Source organism: Limanda limanda, chromosome 1, assembly GCF_963576545.1.
Source record: "Limanda limanda chromosome 1, fLimLim1.1, whole genome shotgun sequence".
Lineage (NCBI taxonomy): Eukaryota > Metazoa > Chordata > Actinopteri > Pleuronectiformes > Pleuronectidae > Limanda > Limanda limanda.
In genome coordinates this window covers 16,163,494-16,182,804 of record NC_083636.1, presented here as the reverse complement: position 1 = coordinate 16,182,804, position 19,311 = coordinate 16,163,494, and the positions used below count along the sequence as shown (strand labels likewise).

Below are 19,311 nucleotides of genomic sequence, written 5' to 3'. Positions count from 1 at the left end.
TGACTGAATCATGTGTGTGTATTTCCTTCCTGCATGACTTACTATTATGAATTATTTTGAAATTACAGAAAATATGTGTATTAATATTTGAAGTATATATTAAAAAGTATTTTCTTACCTCTATATATTTGGTTGTGCTTTTTTTCTCTTATTTAAAACACATTTTATGGTTGAACTGTAAAATATTAAACCTTGATTACATGTATTTGTCATTAGGATATCAGTATTAGAGATGTTTTACATATAAACCTCAGTTAATATAATCAATCAATACATTGAGGCAGTTAGTATACTGTACCTTAGGCCCACCGCCCCCCCGAGGACCTGGGATCCCTGGTTGCCCCTCATCTCCGTCCCTGCCTAGATTCCCTGCTGAACCCTTAAAACCTGGGAAACCCGAGAACCCTGATGCACCCTGAATTCAACAAGAAGAAGAAAAACACACCCTGGTTTATTTGCACAGTGGAAGATACCCACACGTAAATGAGTGGGTTGATGAAAAGTGATGTTAGTTTACCGACCCTTTCCCCTTTCACTCCTGGTTCACCATCAACACCACTGGTCCCTCCTTGTCCTTTGTCGCCCTAAAGATACCCAGGATGGAAAACACAAATGTAAAATAAAGAAATAATAACACTGAACATGTTTGGGGAAGAGAGGAAGAGAAACACTTCACCTTGCGACCTGTGAGTCCATTCAGTCCAGGCATACCAGGGGCGCCGGGTATCCCCATTTCTCCCTGTTTTGCCGAGACACCATGTTCACCGTGTCACAATCATCCTACACATCAATCTTATTAGGTGTGAACAGACTTAATTTACGGTCTAACCTTCTCTCCATTGAGGCCTGGATTCCCGATGCGTCCGGGTAATCCTCTGAAACCCTGGACAAGCAGGCAACACGGCAGAATGTGACGACACAAATAAACAACGTCCAACTCAATGAACTGGGACAAATAACAACTGTCTCACCTTCTCTCCTTTCTCCCCGTTGGCTCCTGGTAACCCTGCTTCCCCTGAGTCGCCCTGTAAAAAAAAAAAAAAAAAATCACAAAACAGATTTAAAAAGGAGGATTTGAAAATGAAGACAATGGAGTTTGCTTGGATCATTTTCTTCCGCGTACCTGATCACCCTTTTGACCTTGCAGTCCTACATCTCCCTTGTCCCCTTTGGCCCCGTCCACTCCATGATCCCCGCTGCGACCCTTTCAATCATAAATACCACTGCTTGTGATTCCTTGAATTTAATGCTGTAGAATTTTGCATCCAAAATGTTGTAAATTGAAAAAGGCTGATCTACCATCACTCCGTTGAGTCCTGGCTCTCCTGGATCCCCCTGCAGAAGAGAATGTAGCATATCGTAAAGTTCAATAACATAAATAACATTGCTGTAGTGTCAATATATTCCAATGACACATCACTGACCTTCTGTCCCACAGGTCCTCGTGCTCCAAACCTTCCCAATGCCCCCTTGGTGCCGGCATCACCCTTCAAGCCCTTGTAAAAAACAATTCCTTCCATTATAATGATGTATTGTCGCTGACGATTATCTGACAGAGACGTAATCATGGCAGGTATTAGTGACACCGAGCCGCTATCACTCCATGTCCGAGCTCCAAAATGGAGGATTCATCTTCTTCAGGATTTATTACCTTGAATCCAGGAGGTCCGTCTTCGCCCTTTTCTCCTTTGTCGCCATCGAAACCCGGTGGACCTCGCTCACCCTGGAACAGAACAGCTACTCAGCTCTTCATCCGTCTTTGTAGGTGTTTACTGTGTTTTTTAGATTATTACTTTGTTTGTGTTGCAGTTCCCGTAAAATAATCAATGGGTCGTGATGAAAAAAGGAATCTTAGTGTGTATTTTGGTGCAACACGGTTGGGCCTTGTCGGAGGTATGTGAGTTATAATATTTATTTAAGCATTGGTTACTCATTCTGAATGAAGTTTTTAACCTATAGCATTTGTTTGTTTTGGCTTTTTCCCCCCCCTGTATTTAAATATAAAAGTATAGTGCAACTTCTCGTCATCTCACCGGATTTCCTTTGACTCCCTTAAATCCTCGAGGTCCTTGGATTTGAAGCACACTCCCCTGTAGGACGGAAATCAAGAGTGACCTCCTGGTGCAAACAAATGTAAACGGCAACAAATAATAAAGTAATTCATTCAGATTCACATGGAGTAAAAGACCTAAAACTACGGAGCAACATGAAAATCATCGTACCCGCTCTCCTGTGATTCCCGGTAGTCCACCATCTCCCTGAAAAGAAACAGGAACCTTAAAAAACGACTTTCCGCTCCTGATTATTTCAATGCAGATTACGTCATATCTCGTGTTGCCATGTTGATGCGCAAGGAAAATTGTTTTCCCCCCTCGAGGCATTTTAGTATATCCTTTCAACAACAATATAATCTAGTTGAATACGATCCGCCGATCTCAGTCGTGACACTTGAGTCGAGAGGGAAACAAACGCACATGAAGCCGGACTGACTGACAACTAACATCGCTGCTATCGACAGGGCCCGGACCTGGCGGTACTTCGAAATGAATGAGAAACTGCTATCTCGGGAAAATGAAAGGCGTCTGCGAGAGCACCTCAAATGCCAGCGTTGTCCTCTCCTCTCCAACCTCAGGACGCGCTGTCGACGCAAACAACAATAATAGTGAGTGATGTGTACTTAGGACAAGCAGGGAGATAAAGCCACGATGTTCCCGGGTCTCGGAAATAGCAGCACTTTCATGCTACTTTGTGCGCTGTGGTTTTTACAATAATTGGAGAAGAACACTCAGTATCTAGGTTGAGCGTACTGGGTGATGAAAGGGGTCAGACGGTTTAAACGTAGGGACGAGGCCTTTTTCCACTGATGTGAGTCTTCCTGCACTGCCTGGTGGTTGTAATATGTTAGGTTCCTCGGTTTAAAGGCTAAATATCATGCGACTGAATTCTAAAATGTTGGCGAAACAGGACATTCACAAAAATCTACCTCTGTAGCCGGTATTTCATCCATTATGTCAGTTTTAAAATGTTCAATATAACTTCACCCTTTCTCCTTTGCTGCCTCGTAATCCTTTCCAACCCTTGTGGGAGAAAAAATAAAAGAAATGATTATTTGTTTTTTCGATGTTGTGCACAAGTGAACGATTTTACACTCATTTCTATGGGTTCGACTTGTTAGTTGTTTACCATATGTCCCGGAGATCCTTTAACACCCAGAGGACCCATTTCACCCTGAAGGAAAAGAAATACATTAACGTTTTTTACACAGTCCGCCAACATCACTGATTGTAGCCAATGTGATAAAATATAGACTTGATTATATTGTGTTAACCTGGGGACAAAAATATGACGTAATCAATGATATACCTCAATGTTTTAATATGTAAAACATTTTATGCAACGGTGGATATTTCATGATCGTGAACTGTAACACTAATTGTTTCTGCTCAATCTGAAATGAATGAGTCCTTGCTTTATTTAAATTGAAGTTATCTGGCAGCTCACCCTTCTGCCTGGGACACCGGTCACACCCCTGGCACCCGGTTCTCCTGGACTACTGTCCCCCTGATGAGAGACACAATCAAGAATAAATAAAGTCACCATAGTCTTCTGTCTCTCAGAACAGATTGAATGAAAGTAGCACACTGTCACTGCTACAAACATAAAACTAAATTCGTACATAGGATTATTGGATTATACGCAATAAAAGCAGATGCCACTCAAATATCACACATGCAGTAAATGTACCTTTTCTCCTTTTACTCCAGATAAACCAAGCGGACCCTTCATGATAGAAAGTGGTAGAAAAACATATCATTAAGTACAATTTCCAGCTGGTATTCAGCTATGAAAAATAATTCCAACATATTACAAATGGAATAGTACACGTCTGGTACTATTTGTTCTTTCTTACATGAGAACCAGGTGGTCCTCGAAGTCCAGGAGCTCCAGGTGATCCGTTCTTCCCCCTTTTACCTCGCTCACCCTGCATCGACACAAAAAATGTCTTACTCCTCTTTTACACCCAGTGACACAACGTTCTCTCATTCAAATAAAAACTACACATGATGACGTACGTCTCTGCCCGGCTCCCCTGGATCCCCTGGCGGACCCCTGTGGCCCGAAGAACCTTGGATGCCTGTGTTACCACGGATACCCTGGATGCCCTGAGCACCCGAAGGCCCAGGCTCACCTGGCTCGCCCTGAGGTCGAACGGAAAAATGTAGAAAGAGACAGAGAGAAAAAAAAAGAGACAAAACGTTTGAAAGTCACTTGCTTAGCGCAGCTCTTCTATTACTCTTGAATAATTGCTTAGTCTGTTTCCCTTTATCTTAGCAAAAGCTCGAACAAAACTTTCAAAGAGCGACTGAGTCAGTGAGTCAATTAAGTTCACCAAATTAAAACCGCAGGGGGTGAAACGTCAATCACACTGAATGCGAGGGAAGATAGTGAACTTAATTGATTCAATGCAGACGTCATATATGCAAATGAATGCTTGTGTTATATTTTAATGTTTTGAAACTAGGAAGGACGGACATGTCACCTTGTGTCCCGGAGGACCAGCCTGGCCCTCAGGTCCTCTGTGGCCGATACCCGGTTCCCCCTGAACAAACAAAAACGACAGCCGTCATTCCACCGCACGAGAAAACATCAGCCCACAAACAAGCAGCTTCATCGTGAGTCGACTTTCACCTTTTGTCCCAATTCACCAATTTCGCCCTGAAAAGTGAAAACAGAAATGCGTCAGAAAGTTGGAATATACCTCAACACATCTTTGTGCCAAAACAAATAAACAGAAGAGTTTGAAATAAAGAAAAAAAAAAGTAAATAGGAAAAAGCAGACGTGTCAGCATGTTTAACAAGGGGAATTACTAATGTCGGCTTTAATCTACTGTCTGGCAGTCAAACTGAAAATAGATCCGCGGGGACATCAAAAGCTTTTGACTCCTCTGGCTTCACTGACAGTTCAAGACGACAGAGGATCTGATGTCATTTACTGATGCAACGTGAGTGGGGGGGAGTGTGATATTTTTATGGCACATTTCGCTCGTCAGTCCTGCTCTGCTACGATCACGTCAGCGAACCCTCGCGGCGGAAGGATACGTTTTACAGGGAATTATAAAACGATAAACACGTTCACTCACCTTTTCTTGCCATGTAGACATGATCAAAAGATAAGAGCGACCTTGACCTTTAACCTTAAACCTGTAAGCTACCGACTGCATGAGAAAAGGCTACGCTCAGCATGGTGTAATATTCAGAGTGATGGAACAAGAAACTTGGAGCATTTAACTTCACCACCTTTTCTGATGGTGAGATTTATTTTTGTGTTCAGTCACCTTTGGTCCTGGTTTTCCGTTCTCCCCTGGTTGTCCCTACACAAGAGTCAAATGTTATTAAAATGAATTCAAAAAAATAGAAATAAAAGGCTTTATTTATAAGTAAATAAAAACAGTTAGATAGTTAAAAGGCTGGGTCTTTAGTTAAATCAGAAATATGTCCTTATATAATTAAACTGGACATTTTTTTCTACTTTGACCTGATTTATTTTCATTGAATGTTAGAATCCTGAGTTGTACTTTGTGTCCTCACCTTCAGGTAGAAATACTCTGGAGGGTACGGGTAAGGCTGTCCAGTCTCCTCATCATAACCTCCTGCTCTACCCCTCTCCATCTCCTGCCTCCTCCTCTCCCACTCCTCCCTCTCCCTATCCAGGTCTCTCTCCCCCTCCTCTGTCTCTGTCCCCTCCCTCTCCCTCTCGGCTTCCCTCTCTCTCTCCAGCATCTTCTCCCTCTCCACTTTCTCTTTCTCCCGCTCCATCTTAGTCTCCCTCTCTAGCTCCATTTTCTCCAGCTCGGCTTCACTCTCCTTCTCCAGCTCCTCTCGCTCTCTCTCCATCTCCAATCGCTCCCTCTCTCTCTCCCTCTCCAGGTCCTCCTCTCTTCCCCTCTCTCGATCCACATCCTCCTCAGCATCCCAGTCGTAGTCTCCGCTCCTCTCCTCCTCCTCATAAACCGGCTCTACTTCTTCCTCTTTTTCCAGGTTCCACTCTTCCCCATCTTCCTCTTGAGTCTCTTTACCTCCTCCACCTTGCATATCTGCATGAACCTCACTCTCTCTACTCTCCTGCCTCTCCCTCCTGGTTTGTTTGTGAAGATCAGGGTTCTCCTGCTTCCTCTGAGGAACAAAAAAAAAGTGGCACCATCTTAACATGGATTAACGCTCATGATCTTTATTTGCGCTGTTGATTAAAGTGCAGACCTACATTGAAGCCGCGGAAACCTGCAGCTCCAGAGGACGGATGCTGAAATTCAAACGAAAGAGCAACCATGAAATTGGTGTAATTCGATCCAAATGTTTGATTTTTTTGAGGGGGAAAATTGTTGGAAATCTTTACTTTTTGTTCCTCCTTGAACCGATTCCTTCCACCAGGGGCGCCTGGCATGAACACCTGAAATATAAAAACCATTACTCCTGCTGGCTTGTATTACTATTAGTCTGTTTTATGCACACACACACAAAAAAAGCAGTTACTTACAGTGAAATCAGGCCAGGTGGCGCCTCTTCTCACCCTCAGTTGAGATTGAGGCACCTGTTGAGTTCCCCCAAAACGTTCACGAGAACATGTTTAGTGCAACAGTTGTGATGATTCGTGTAGTTTGATGTGTGCGACAGGAAAACGATGACAAAGAAAAACACAGATTTGCTTTGACTGTTTGTTTAACTTGTTTTTACTGGAGGATACATGTATATATTACAGAGAAAGATTTCACCACTGCAAATAGTGTTTGTTCTGGCTATGAAATATAGTTCTGTTATAATATGCTGAGTATTTTGTGGAAATAAAAAATCAAGCATTTTTTCCATATTTCAATAAATAAAGTTTCAGACGTGTTTTGTTACAGAGAAATATTTGTCTTAATAAATACGGAGCTGTAAAGTCGAAGCTACACTGGTGTTCACACTGAACAAGTTGGAGAATAACAACAATCTCAACACAGTTTCCAGATGTTTACGGTGATGCCTGGTTTTCTAGAGCTCCCCTAGAAAATGGCTCGGATACATAGAAGGGAGTTTGGTTATGGCCGTGGCTTTTTTTGGGGGCGAGTGTCGTCGTCGCTGAGTGAAAACCTCGGGTCAGGTTCAGGAGCTCCCCGCCAGCGACACAGTTCAGTTTTATTCACACCCTCCATGTAGTGTGTGATCGCTTATGAATGATTAACTCTCTATAGTCAGTGTATAGTCCTGTTTAAAAACAAAATGAGAGAGAAAAGTCGTTTTTAAGTTTTGGTCAGTAATTCACTCATAATCTAGTTTTAAAAGCATGCTGCTCAAAAATGCTCTTTCTCATGCTTCAGATGTGTCCATGTTTAATAGAAAATCATTATAAACTGTGTTGGTTTGTGTCCATTAGCCTTATACAAACACGTGCACCATTTAGCACTGGTGAAATTTTCAGAAAAGAAGATGAGATCCTGAAATATGATGCCAAGTGCTTTTTTTCTATTTCATTTAAGCCCCCTTTTGTTTATTTATGGGATTTTCTTTATTGTGGCAGAGAGGGAATGAAGCCCATCCTTCACTTTATTCAAGCACTTGTTCATCACCATCCAGGCCTCTTTAATTAAGTGCAAATGAAAAGAGCATCGCATTCCCACGCATGCAAGATTCAAGCCCGTGCAAAGTGAAATCAGAACTCTACCTTGTCTGGTTCTTCTGTCGTGAAGGGAGGCGACGGCAGAGACGCTTCAACCTGGTCATGAAAATAAAGAGCAGATAAGAATATTGAGTACATTAAAAAATCTACATTTCCAATAAGCACCAATGAGGCGAGGATGATGCAGTACCTCCTCCACATCCTCCAGGGGTTGAGACGGGGGGTCTGTGGTTGTCGAGGCGGCCTGGAGGAGAAAACAATCAAAAGAGGCGGTTTAAAAATGTGCAGATCTGAATTAAACCCATCCAGTTACAGCTCTCCTTTCTTTTGCATCCCTTTCCTCTCCTTTCTTTTCCTTTCCACCCGTCTCAGTCCATTCCCATTCCTCTCCTTTTGTCTGACTGTGTTTTATTTATTTATTCTTTATTGTGTCTTGGTGATGTTTCTACATGTGTGAGCAAATATCTGGGTTTGTTTTGTTTCAGATTTCAGATTGTTTCTAACTGCACAAATGAAAACAGGAATATATGTTTCGTATTCTTCAGGAACATTAAATCAGTGTGTCTTGCAAAAGTGAAAGAAACTGTTTTATTGTCTGAACTCCAGATTTAATGACACTCACCTCTTCATCACCTTCTTGGGGGTATTTATATGTTTGGACTTCAAGCTGTATACGATCAAAAACATGGAGCGTGTGTGTGTGTTTTAATAAAAAATGAGAAACATTTAGAACATTTAGACCCAGTCCGGCTGAAACAGATGTTGCAGGCAATCGTACCTCTCTGTTGTCTCGGCTCTCCTGTAGAGTAGAAGAGTCGTGTATGGAAAGTTCTTCCTGTTTCAAAAAGAAAAAAGTAATTTCGTTACAACTTTGAAACGCTCACAGCCCCGCGGATGGCGTGAGTGAACTCTCACGGCAAACTAATTCACTCCAAATGATTAATTCAGGTCGTGGGCGTGTTATTAATCAACTCTCTCCTGTGTTTTTATGTGGGCAGGGATATTTTTCAGTCCCCTGAGATGCTGTTGCGATCAAAGGTGATTATGAGTTTGACAGGGCTGTTAACATGAAGGCACCCACAACGCTCCGAATCTGTGACAAGCCCATGTCATCACACTTCTCTCAAATAGAAGTTTCCCACAGTGCGAGAATTAGTCATTTACCACAACAGCTGCCCACCTCATATTCATCATCGTATTCTTCAGTGTTATAAAACTCCTCGTCTTCTTCTTCAACTTGCTCTCCAGTTGTCTTTGGACAAAACAGAAACAACAACAATTACACGAAGATACTGTTGCAGATCAACAAGCGATTATAAAGCAAATTCATTCAGAACTTTCAATATTAAGAGAATAAGACAAATGCATGCTTTTATGTTTATCTGGTTAATTCAACTTGTCATATATTAAAATGTTAATTTGTTATAATTATTTTTTAAAGTGAAAGTGAAGTCTTCCGGGGTTAGTGTGACCCCATGAAGGACATTTACCAGGCGGTGTCTCTGCCTCTTATGTCGTCCTTTATTTCCTTTGCCCTGGTTAAGAAGTTCACAGTCAGAGAGAGAAAGTAAAACACAAAGATCTCCCATGCGTCAGAGGTTGTTGATGATCAATATGAGTTGATACTGTAAGTTTAAGAAGATATTCAATGAGAAGGGAAGTTATTAAATGCCAAAAATTAAACCTTCAAATAAAGACGTTTAAAAGTGATGTTCAAGTAAAAAATAAATAAAAGGTATAAATGTATTTATAGGACCACACCGGCAGTTTCTCACTTTTAAGCTCATTTATTTAAACTTTATATTATTTGGACCATTTTGATAAGATTGTCTCAGATTTGTTTAAGATATATTCTCTGGTTGCTGAATGCACATAAATATAACTTTCCACAATATAAATAAGATTTCCTTATCTAGACTGTGATCCAAGCAGTTCATAGTTGCATTTATCAGTTTATTGTATTTTATGAAATTGGCTTTATATGTAAAATAAATAAGCGGGTTAAAGACTTTTTCAGGGGGTAATACAGACGACAGAGGGAGTTGTCTCTTAATGAAGTCAAGCAAAAGTCTCTAAGTTCATGTTCATGCTGTAGTTAACAGTTGGAAGGGAGTTAGATTGAGCTCAAACATGAAATACTGGTGTGGTCCTGTAATAATATACATGTAAGTTATTAAACGCAGCGAGAAACATAATTACACTTGTTAAAATGAGTGTTTTATGCTCTATGTTATATCTTAGATGTCTCATGCTCGTTTTGACTGGTGAGGGGGGGAGGGAACCAAGTTGATGACAAAACGAGCATTACAACTTTTACCTTCCCACGTTCCCTGTTCTTCTTCTTCTGTCCTGAACTTTTCTTCAGGGAGTCGTCCTGAGTGAGGAGAACTGTCTCCACCACAGTTTTGGATAATCCTGAAACCGTCTGAAATCCACAGATTAATAAAGTTATTTACATATACAGTTTTAATATTATATAAACTACGATAAATACAAAAGATCAAGTAAAATTATTTGAAACCATGTATATATATGCTTTTTAAAAATTCTTTATTGTAAAAGATAAAGGATCCTTACCTCCTGAGCTGTAGTAGAATTATAAGTAGAATTTACTTCAGTTCGATTGATTTTTAGTGAAGACACTATGTCATTGTTTCCGTCCACCGTCTTGGTCCATCTGGATCCGTTCAACTTGGTCTCAATCCTGTCGAGCTGCTGCTTTACGTTCAGAGTTCAGAGGGTCAGCAACAGTGTCGATATGAAGAATGGGAAGAAACCAGTGTGTGATGGGGTTACTCACGACTGACGTTGAATCTGGGTCTTCAGTGACGTCCAAGTCCGACCTCGTCTGACCGGTGAGGTCAAGTTTCACTGGACTCTGTTGAAACGACAGAAGCACTTTTTAAATCTCAAGAGTTGTTTCGTCTTGTTTACTCTTTATTCATCTTTCAAAAGCACATAAATAGCTAAATCTGCGACAGCACATGGACTTTCCTCTCGATATCAATGAACTCTCAAACGTGCACTTTCTTTTACGTACATTGTACTCGGTGATGACGTTGGACGTGTGAGTGTCTGTTTTTTCCTTTGTGCTCTTGACGGTGCCGAGCACATGAAGCAACTCCTCTATTCCTTCCTGCAGCAGCCGGTCGATCAAAGCCTTCAGCAAAGGCAGCTGGGGAAAAAAAAGAATGAAAAGTTTTCATTCAGAAGGGAGAAACTCTGTCAACCTCAAAGTCACGCTCAGAACTCACCCGTATGCCGTAGGCTTCAAACATGATTTCAATGTCCTGCAGGAGGAGGCAAAGACTTAATAATGCAAAATGAGGAACATGTGTCCTAGGAGATGAATCAGTAAAACCTGTATTCACCTTCATCTCAATTGATTTTCCAGGAGCTCCGGCATCACCCTTTGAAAAAAATGAAACCAATCTAATGTAATTAACATGTCAATATACGTGTTTTTAAAAGGGTTTCACAGATCGGCTCTACCTTCTCTCCGTTCAGGCCTTGTCCTCCCTGATCCCCCTGGCAAAATAAAAAAAAAAAAAAATGAAGTAGAAGAGAAATATATCAGTTATTTAATTTGCTTTTCTATAAACCCCATTGCCACCTTACCTTTGTTCCTGGTGAACCCTAAACATACAGAAGAACAGGAGTCAGACATTGGATCGTGATATCAAAATTATCACTGAATGATGAAAAATATGACTAAACCAAAGCAACAGGTGAAATGAGATGAGTTCCAGATGTGTAGAATGTAACATGTTGGGTGTAATAAACTCACCAGAGCTCCTGGAGGACCCATTGGGATTGGAAAGGCTTGGCGGACGTCGTCGTTGGTGGCGCCCTGTGAATGGATCCATGTAAAAAGATCAGTTAAGTTAAACTCTCGGCTCAAGATGGATTTGTTTTCAATGGTTTTCTGCAAAACATTCCACGGTAATAATTACCCGCCGGCATTGCTTAATATTCTGTTACTCTTACGATAGAGAAATTGGAAACCTGCTTTTCAGTTGATTAAATAAAAAGGAAACGCTGGTGGTTATTTTTACCTCTGGAGTGACAAGCACCTGTCTACCTGGAGGTCCTGGCTCCCCCTTGCTGCCATCTTTACCCTGTGAAAGAACAAAAACACTCAAAGTTGCAACCTCCATTTTCTCAAATAGTTTTTTTTAAATAAAAATCCGAAAACCACTTACATTTGCCCCTGTGTCTCCCTTATTGCCCTGGAATGGAGAGCAAAGTTAATGGTGTGCGTTCAAAAAATATTTCAATGAATGTTTTAAAATACATGTTTTGATTCTAAGGACCGTTTTGCCGTCATCTCCTTTGCTTCCTCGTTCTCCCTGTGGAAAGAAAATAGATATTACATTTTAAACACTCACCCTAAAAATAGCTGAACTGTTAATTAATTAGCACATTAAGCACATTAACAGTAATCCAGCAGTTAAACAGCTAAAAGTGTCAGATGAAAATGTTGCTCACGTAGGTTCCTGGCAGGCCTCGCTTCCCATCAATGCCAGATCTCCCCTGGAGCAGAGGAGGTAAAACAATCGTATTTTTCACATTCAAGTTGGGAAATGAATGGCTCATCATGCATGAAAACAACAATGGGCTGTATTTTGTTATGTTGGCTTGAACGTTAGAAAAGGACGAGTCTCAATACTCACTGGAGTTCCAGGTAAACCAGGCATTCCTGCGATCCCCATTCGGCCCTGGTCTCCTTTGTCTCCTTTCTGCTTGCACACACAAACACAAACATATCTGTAAAGTCTTTACTGTAATAAACAGTTTCAAGTGAAAACTAAAAAAACAACCTAAACGGACAATATACAACATTATGATAATACTTCATCATTCATATTTTAAGAAGATTCCCTGTATGATTTTAATTGTATATAAAATAAACACTGGCTCTCACCGGACTCAGCTCGCCCTTCAGTCCCTGGTCCCCCTGCAGTAATAATGAAAAAGCTTGTATATAAGATCTTATATTTAAACACAGAGTCATTCACACGGGATGATTTTAATGTGGCACGTAAATAGTTTGCTATAACCTTGGCTCCTGGTTTCCCTGGTAAACCATCAATTCCAACTCTACCAGAGCCACCCTGCAAAGAACAACAGTTTCAACAAAACTATGAATTTACAAATGAATAAATGGAATTCACAAGTAAAATATGAATGTTTAACAATTGTAAGCCGCGCTGATACAAAAAGAACAATAACAACACTACATTACAGAAGATGCACGTACCAAAGATGACCCTGGTACTCCTGGTTTGCCTTCTGGACCCTGAGGAGAAAGACAGATATGGAGATAGTGGGATGATTCAAAATTCAAGGGATTTATATATGAAAAGACTCCAAAAAATGAAAACAACTAAATATAAACAGACTGAATGATGAGTTTTTAACTGCTGATGATCTTCTTTATACGTTTAATAGTTTAGTGTGTAAATTTACCTATTTCATCTGACCAATAGTTCAATATTTTACTTAAAAAAAGTACTTTAACTATTAACTTATAGTCAATCAATAGTTGTGTTACTCTGAAGCAGAATGGGACTACACTATTATTGATGGTAGTCTGGGTAAGTGTGCTTCTGAACTCGCTGTATATTCAGTACGTTTCTGACACTCACTTGTGATCCAGGTAGACCTGCTTCTCCTCTCAGTCCAGACAGACCCGGCTCTCCTGGTTCACCCTGCAGGAGGAGAGGAGAGGATTTATAATTCTCCATTAAAGAATTTGGATCAAATGAAGCACATTACCTGTAAACTGTCAACATACCTTAATCACTCTTGTCAATATATTGTTGTCTGCAACAAGCTGCGGGGATGAAATACAAACAAATCAAACTTGCTAATTGACAGACAAATTAATTTAATATCAGACATTAATTATCTAGTTGTTTCGTGGGAGGGCTGTGGTTTTTCTCCTTCAAACATGGCTGAACTGGTGAGAAGCTGTCAGAAAGGATAATAAAGATTTGTTTACTTGTGCTCCCGGAGGTCCAGGTTTCCCCTTGAGAAAGAAATTAGCACAAAAAAAATTAAAAAATAAAAGTTAAAAGACGTCACACTGCTAAACACAATGCACATTTACAACACAAAAGAGAATGAGCGCGTGCACTGAGGGGATGTCACATGGGGTGTTTAAGTCACAGGAGGATAACAGGTCGTGACGCTGTGACATGGTGAGCAGCAGAGAAGAAGAATCAGAAGGCGATCAACCATTACAAGCAATAAACATTCTCATCAACGTGAGAGACGGTGAATACAAACATACATGCTCGCCTTTGTCGCCTCTCTTTCCATCGGTACCCTTCAGAGAAAGAAAGAAAAAAGAATCACATATTCAACATCTCATTCAAATCTATTTCAGGGTGTAGGATTATTCTAATGAGCAAATTCAATGAACTTACTGGCAGCCCATGTTTCCCACTATCTCCTTTATGTCCTGGGTCCCCTGGTCGTCCTGGTAACCCCAGTGGACCCTGATCAACCACAAGAGGCCAAATCTTTGCATTAGTGTTTAACAGAGGATACAGAGTTAAAAGCTGCAGTGAGCAAATGTGTGTGTAACTGCAACATGATCGTCCAGACTGTCTTTCCATTTTGTTTGTATATAATAATTTATCTTCATTAAATCAATAAATGAAATATAGTTTGAATCATTAAATCAAATTAAATTTAAAGTTGTCAGGGTATTTCATAAAATCCCTTGATTTGCCATCAAATGGAAAGTGACTATAAGTGCTAAATACGTTTTTTATTACTGCATTGAAATATTAAAAAGAAAAAACACTTCAGATATACCCTGATTCCTCTGTCCCCAGGCCCCCCAGATGGACCTAGTTCACCCTGTGAAGAACAAAATGAATGAATCATTAAGTGTAGAACTTAAAACTGGACATGGCTGTAATAATTACACATAACTGTTTACTCTGCCTATCCCATAAGCAACATGTACAAAAATTCACTGACTGATACATAAAGCAAAAGCATTGAGGTAATATATTGACTGTGCCTTGATTCCTTGGACTCCTTTGGTTCCTGATTCGCCCTAAAGACAAAGCCAACAGTGACAATCATCAACATTGTGAATATTTATCTATGGAAACATATACAGTACAAAACTGAAACATAGATGTTAATATTCACAGAAACTATCATGTAAATGTATGAACCCTGTCACATCATGTTGTAATTCATACGTTGGCCTTTCCTCTGATGTTTTCCATTTCAAACAAACCCTTTTAAGAAAATCTGAATTATGCTGTGTCATACAGGAAATGTTTATTGTTATTGTAGCAACCACTCAGGAGTTACTTACATCTTTACCTCTTAATCCTGGTTCTCCAGGATTGCCAGGGAACCCGATATTCCCTTGTTCACCTTTAAAGCCGTCCAATCCCTGGACAAACAATTGGTGTTGTAACTTTAACAAACTCAGAAAAAGACAGCGTCTAAGTTTTATAATCTTTAACAGTAACAAAACACCAATACATCCTCTATGTAATTGAAGCTTTAAAAATATATTTTCTTCGATAGTGGCAGAGCAACATTAGTATTTCTGATCTGTTAGCATTTGCTCTGTTTTTGGTCTCCACCAACCCCTGGGTGAAAATGTCTGGCTTTTCTAACTTTGTGTGTCTGCAGTTTATCAACAGGGCAGCGATCACAATAACAATAACAACATTTTGGAGAAATGGTTTCGTAAGAGCAGTGAACGTTAAGCAGAAAAAAAACAAAGTTAAAAAACAAAAATAACGTTTGTGTGATAATTGACGGGTAAAATAATCAGATATAATTTACCTTTGGTCCTGGCCTTCCGGACAAACCAACATTTCCCTTTAAATGATAAAACATACATATAACAGTCACAGACGGCCGTTCACTGCTTCATTATAAAAGCAACCAACATGTTCAATGAGCGATTTTACTTTGCAGGTGACTCACCCTCTCGCCGTTCTCTCCTTTTGGTCCCTGCTGTCCTGGAATCCCAAAACCAGGACTACCCTATACACATCAAAACAAACTATAGCCATTCTGGATCTTTATATTTCTTGTATATTTGAGAAAGGACTAAATGCAAGTGTCACTATTAACCTTATCTCCTTTGCCTCCTTGTTCCCCTTTGATTCCCTGGGGGCCCGTGGGGCCGACCGGGCCGATGTCTCCCTGACAAACAGAACATATCCACGAACACTCAGAGAAAAACCAATCAATGATTCTGGCCATCGGGCGAAATTAGCGCAACGGTTTCAAAACAAAACTCTCTTCACTTTAAATGGTGCCCTGTGAACTGGGATTAAAGAGGTCGCATCCGATGAAGCGCTCATTCCCACAAAGCTAATGAGAGAAAATCTTAATTGTGTTGAAAAACAAACCCAGAGGACTTTGTCTGATGAGCAAGAATACCCCGAACAATTAATTAACAATGTTGCCAGAGAATAAAACATCGGGAGAATCACTTGCCTCAGGTTGAGCGACTTCGTTTGACCCAGCGAAGATAAATACAGGCCAAAACAACTTGGACAAAATTGAACAAGATGACACAGCAGCCTGGTTGTGTTCAATTAAACCTTTCTGGGAAAACCTCCAGTCTGTAGTCAAGCAGCAACAGGAAATTGCTGAACGGTTTTGCAAGTTTGAATCGCACAAATACTTAATAGAAGCACAGGCTCGTATGGATGCATCTTCCTCAATTGGATATTAAAAAAAAAAATGAATAGCCATAGCCAAGTGGAACATGTGTCACTATAGATATACATAAAGATGTTTTTGACGCATTAAGGTTGAAGGAGGCAGTGATATGAAGGTTTGAAAGTCCCATATCACTGTGAACCAATTAAAGTGTGAGGTGATGACAGTTGTGTGACTGTTTGCCACGTTGTCAGTCCACTGTCAAACTTAATACGACTGTGGTTTCCTCAGATTCAACTGAGCGTTGAGCTCCAAATGAATGATGACGTTTTGTTCCAAAATATATGATCCATTAGAGACATATAACCAAGCTTTCAGAGAATTGGATCTTTGTGGATGTGTAATACATCTTCAGAGAAGTTGTGCAGCAGATTACCAAATCAACACAAATGCAAGCTGAAAAATAAAACTACCTTGAGCTACTTACCCTGGTACCTTTTTTTCCAGTTGGCCCAAGTATCTGTTGTGATTGGGGGGGAAAAAGACTTAATTCAGAGTCACGTGCTTCTATTTACAGAGTTAAATGGGAGAGATATTTTTCTTACCCCCTTGGCAGGGTCTCCAGGGGCTCCTCTCAGACCCTCGTCTCCTTTTAACCCCATGGGTCCAGTGAATCCCTGAAAAATAAAATAAATCATGGTAAATGTAAAATATCACTATGCTGGCGATGATCTATTATGGCGTGTTACGGCCTGTGAGCTATAATAGCTTCTAGAATAACCCTATAACATCATCCATCTCTCCATCAAGTTGTCTTCTATGCACCAGAACTTAATTTATTGTTATCGTCAAAGCTGAACTTAATTTTATTTTGAAATAATAAAAACTGTATAACAAAAGACAGGATGCATGTTTTTGTGATAATCTCCTCCAAGGGACCATTCTGTCTGAAATTAAAAACCAGGGGAGCGGAAGAAAATGGCCCATTTGCAAAAGACATGCCCACTGAGGTCTGACGATTCTGGCTCACGGTCGTATAATCACAACCATCTCTGATAGAACCTAATCTGGAGAACTCAAATAAAATGGCTCCCTCGTTTGTTCATTTATTAATCTAACCGTCTGCTGGAGACGTTAGGAAACAGTTATTAAATAGTGTCTCGAGATGGTCCCGGATAAATATGCTGCACCTGCGTCAGGCTCTTAGCAATCACAGGAGAAAATGGATTTTAATATGCTCGGGGGAGTTAGTGGGAGAAATTACGAGTATATTGGTTTAATAGGGGTTTCTGATGAATTCTAACAAGGTAATATGTATATAGACAAATCTATTTTCATTTTTGTAGGAAGTATTGTATCTCACTGTGGGTCCTTGTCGTCCGATTGGTCCAATCACTCCTTGTTCTCCCTAGAAAGAAAATCAAACATGTGTGTGTTATTCAAATATCTATTGGACAATTCAAATAGTCTTTCACTTATCGTCATATAAATTTTATGACGTAAATATTCTCAGTCTGGAGGACGAGCGGACGTGTTGAATGAACTCACCTTGTCTCCCTGCTCCCCGTTGAATCCCTTTTTTCCCTGCAGGTACAAAATAAATCACTGGCTCTTAATCCTTTCATCACAATATTAACCCCTCAGTTAAATAGGTGCGATTTCACCTCATTAGCCGAAGCAGGAATGAATTAATATGCATTTCAGGGTGTACCATGCAGAAACTCGGAGCTATAGCTATTGAGCTGGAGATAAAGGAGTGCACACCCGAGGTCCGATGATTCCCTGGATGCCCTGTTCTCCAAGGTCGCCCTAAAAAGACAAATTGCATAATAACATTACTATTCTGCAAATATATAATATACATGTAATATTCAGTAAACTTTATGTTGGAATTCATTGTTCGTACCTTTGGGCCGACTGCTCCCATGAAGCCAATATTTCCCTGCAAAACAAAAACGTTTGTATGGTGAAACTGAAATGATAATTTGACAATAAAGCTTCCATTACAATTATTTTCTATTTTACAGATCTGTAATTTAATACAAATAGCTGTAGGTCAGAAAGCTACAAGCATTCATTTGCCTCCCATTAAAATGTAAACCCTCCATTTCCAAAAACTCCAGTTGGTATCGCAATCTTAAGCTTTGGACTCTAGATAAATAATAATGTAATTCTGTATTTAAGCTGCTGTACCTTCTCTCCTTGTTCTCCACGAGGACCTTGGATACCTTGGATACCAATTCCTTCTTCACCCTGCAAAATATTATAAATGTATTAGATCAGATATTCAGTCAGTTTGATGTTCTGTGTGTATTTTCAGTCTTAAAGGTAAAATGCAAAAGATACCTTGACTCCTTTCTGACCTGGTAATCCTGGAATCCCATCTATTCCGATGGGACCAGGCAAACCTGCAGCACCCTACAGTCATGTGCATGTGTGAGTCATGATTTGTATAAGGGAGACGAAGTAGAGAGATATGAAGGAATAATCTTTTATTTTGTTTATATCGTTATGCTTTGTGCTTTGGCTCGAGTGACTATTTGATCAACTCTGCACTTACATCTTTTCCTGGATCTCCTTTGTCTCCTGTCCCGCCTGGTTTTCCACGTAAAGCCTTTCAGAAATAATGAAAGTATTATCAATGAAACAGTGGAAGTTATATAATTAAACATCTGATTCTGAGGATTTTAAAAAAATAGGTCAATTTGCAAGGAGGATTTATTTATTAAATTAAAGTCAGCTTAAGCTCTCATACTTACTTTTTCTCCTGGCTCTCCAGGATCTCCCTAAACAACACAAACAGAATGACACACATTATTGTTCTGTTTTTCTCAAGGAAAGACACAAGCATTATGAAACAATACAATATAAAAAAAATGACCTTGACAGAGATTCCAGGTGACCCTCTAGATCCTGGCTGACCGGGCAGGCCTGGGGCCCCATTGACCCCAGATACACCAGGAGGCCCCTGGGGTCCCTGTAACGTGCAGTGAATAATGTTT

General features: G+C 40.1%; 1 protein-coding gene across 1 annotated transcript in view; it reads right to left on the bottom strand.

The window, feature by feature from the left end:
• Positions 1-19,311, bottom strand: part of col7a1l (collagen type VII alpha 1-like) — a 42,676-nt gene that overhangs the window by 4,219 nt on the left and 19,146 nt on the right. Inside the window, 69 exon segments of the mRNA XM_061075647.1 lie at positions 299-415; positions 522-584; positions 677-739; positions 830-883; positions 972-1,025; positions 1,124-1,204; positions 1,300-1,335; positions 1,425-1,496; positions 1,652-1,723; positions 2,034-2,090; positions 2,223-2,258; positions 3,042-3,077; positions 3,184-3,228; positions 3,502-3,561; positions 3,745-3,780; positions 3,911-3,982; positions 4,074-4,199; positions 4,541-4,600; positions 4,690-4,716; positions 5,337-5,372; positions 5,590-5,768; positions 5,862-6,174; positions 6,263-6,301; positions 6,395-6,448; positions 6,536-6,589; positions 7,700-7,750; positions 7,845-7,898; positions 8,433-8,489; positions 8,835-8,906; positions 9,145-9,189; positions 9,972-10,079; positions 10,232-10,451; positions 10,453-10,532; positions 10,695-10,829; positions 10,909-10,944; positions 11,026-11,064; positions 11,147-11,182; positions 11,273-11,290; positions 11,442-11,504; positions 11,710-11,772; positions 11,857-11,883; positions 11,968-12,003; positions 12,143-12,187; positions 12,328-12,393; positions 12,579-12,611; positions 12,715-12,768; positions 12,915-12,953; positions 13,303-13,365; positions 13,452-13,490; positions 13,659-13,685; positions 13,950-13,985; positions 14,086-14,157; positions 14,480-14,524; positions 14,691-14,726; positions 14,997-15,077; positions 15,479-15,514; positions 15,623-15,682; positions 15,773-15,844; positions 16,797-16,829; positions 16,915-16,986; positions 17,673-17,717; positions 17,858-17,893; positions 18,074-18,118; positions 18,216-18,251; positions 18,503-18,562; positions 18,656-18,727; positions 18,870-18,923; positions 19,069-19,095; positions 19,191-19,286. Of these exon segments, the coding sequence (XP_060931630.1) occupies positions 299-415; positions 522-584; positions 677-739; positions 830-883; positions 972-1,025; positions 1,124-1,204; positions 1,300-1,335; positions 1,425-1,496; positions 1,652-1,723; positions 2,034-2,090; positions 2,223-2,258; positions 3,042-3,077; positions 3,184-3,228; positions 3,502-3,561; positions 3,745-3,780; positions 3,911-3,982; positions 4,074-4,199; positions 4,541-4,600; positions 4,690-4,716; positions 5,337-5,372; positions 5,590-5,768; positions 5,862-6,174; positions 6,263-6,301; positions 6,395-6,448; positions 6,536-6,589; positions 7,700-7,750; positions 7,845-7,898; positions 8,433-8,489; positions 8,835-8,906; positions 9,145-9,189; positions 9,972-10,079; positions 10,232-10,451; positions 10,453-10,532; positions 10,695-10,829; positions 10,909-10,944; positions 11,026-11,064; positions 11,147-11,182; positions 11,273-11,290; positions 11,442-11,504; positions 11,710-11,772; positions 11,857-11,883; positions 11,968-12,003; positions 12,143-12,187; positions 12,328-12,393; positions 12,579-12,611; positions 12,715-12,768; positions 12,915-12,953; positions 13,303-13,365; positions 13,452-13,490; positions 13,659-13,685; positions 13,950-13,985; positions 14,086-14,157; positions 14,480-14,524; positions 14,691-14,726; positions 14,997-15,077; positions 15,479-15,514; positions 15,623-15,682; positions 15,773-15,844; positions 16,797-16,829; positions 16,915-16,986; positions 17,673-17,717; positions 17,858-17,893; positions 18,074-18,118; positions 18,216-18,251; positions 18,503-18,562; positions 18,656-18,727; positions 18,870-18,923; positions 19,069-19,095; positions 19,191-19,286 (4,362 nt within the window).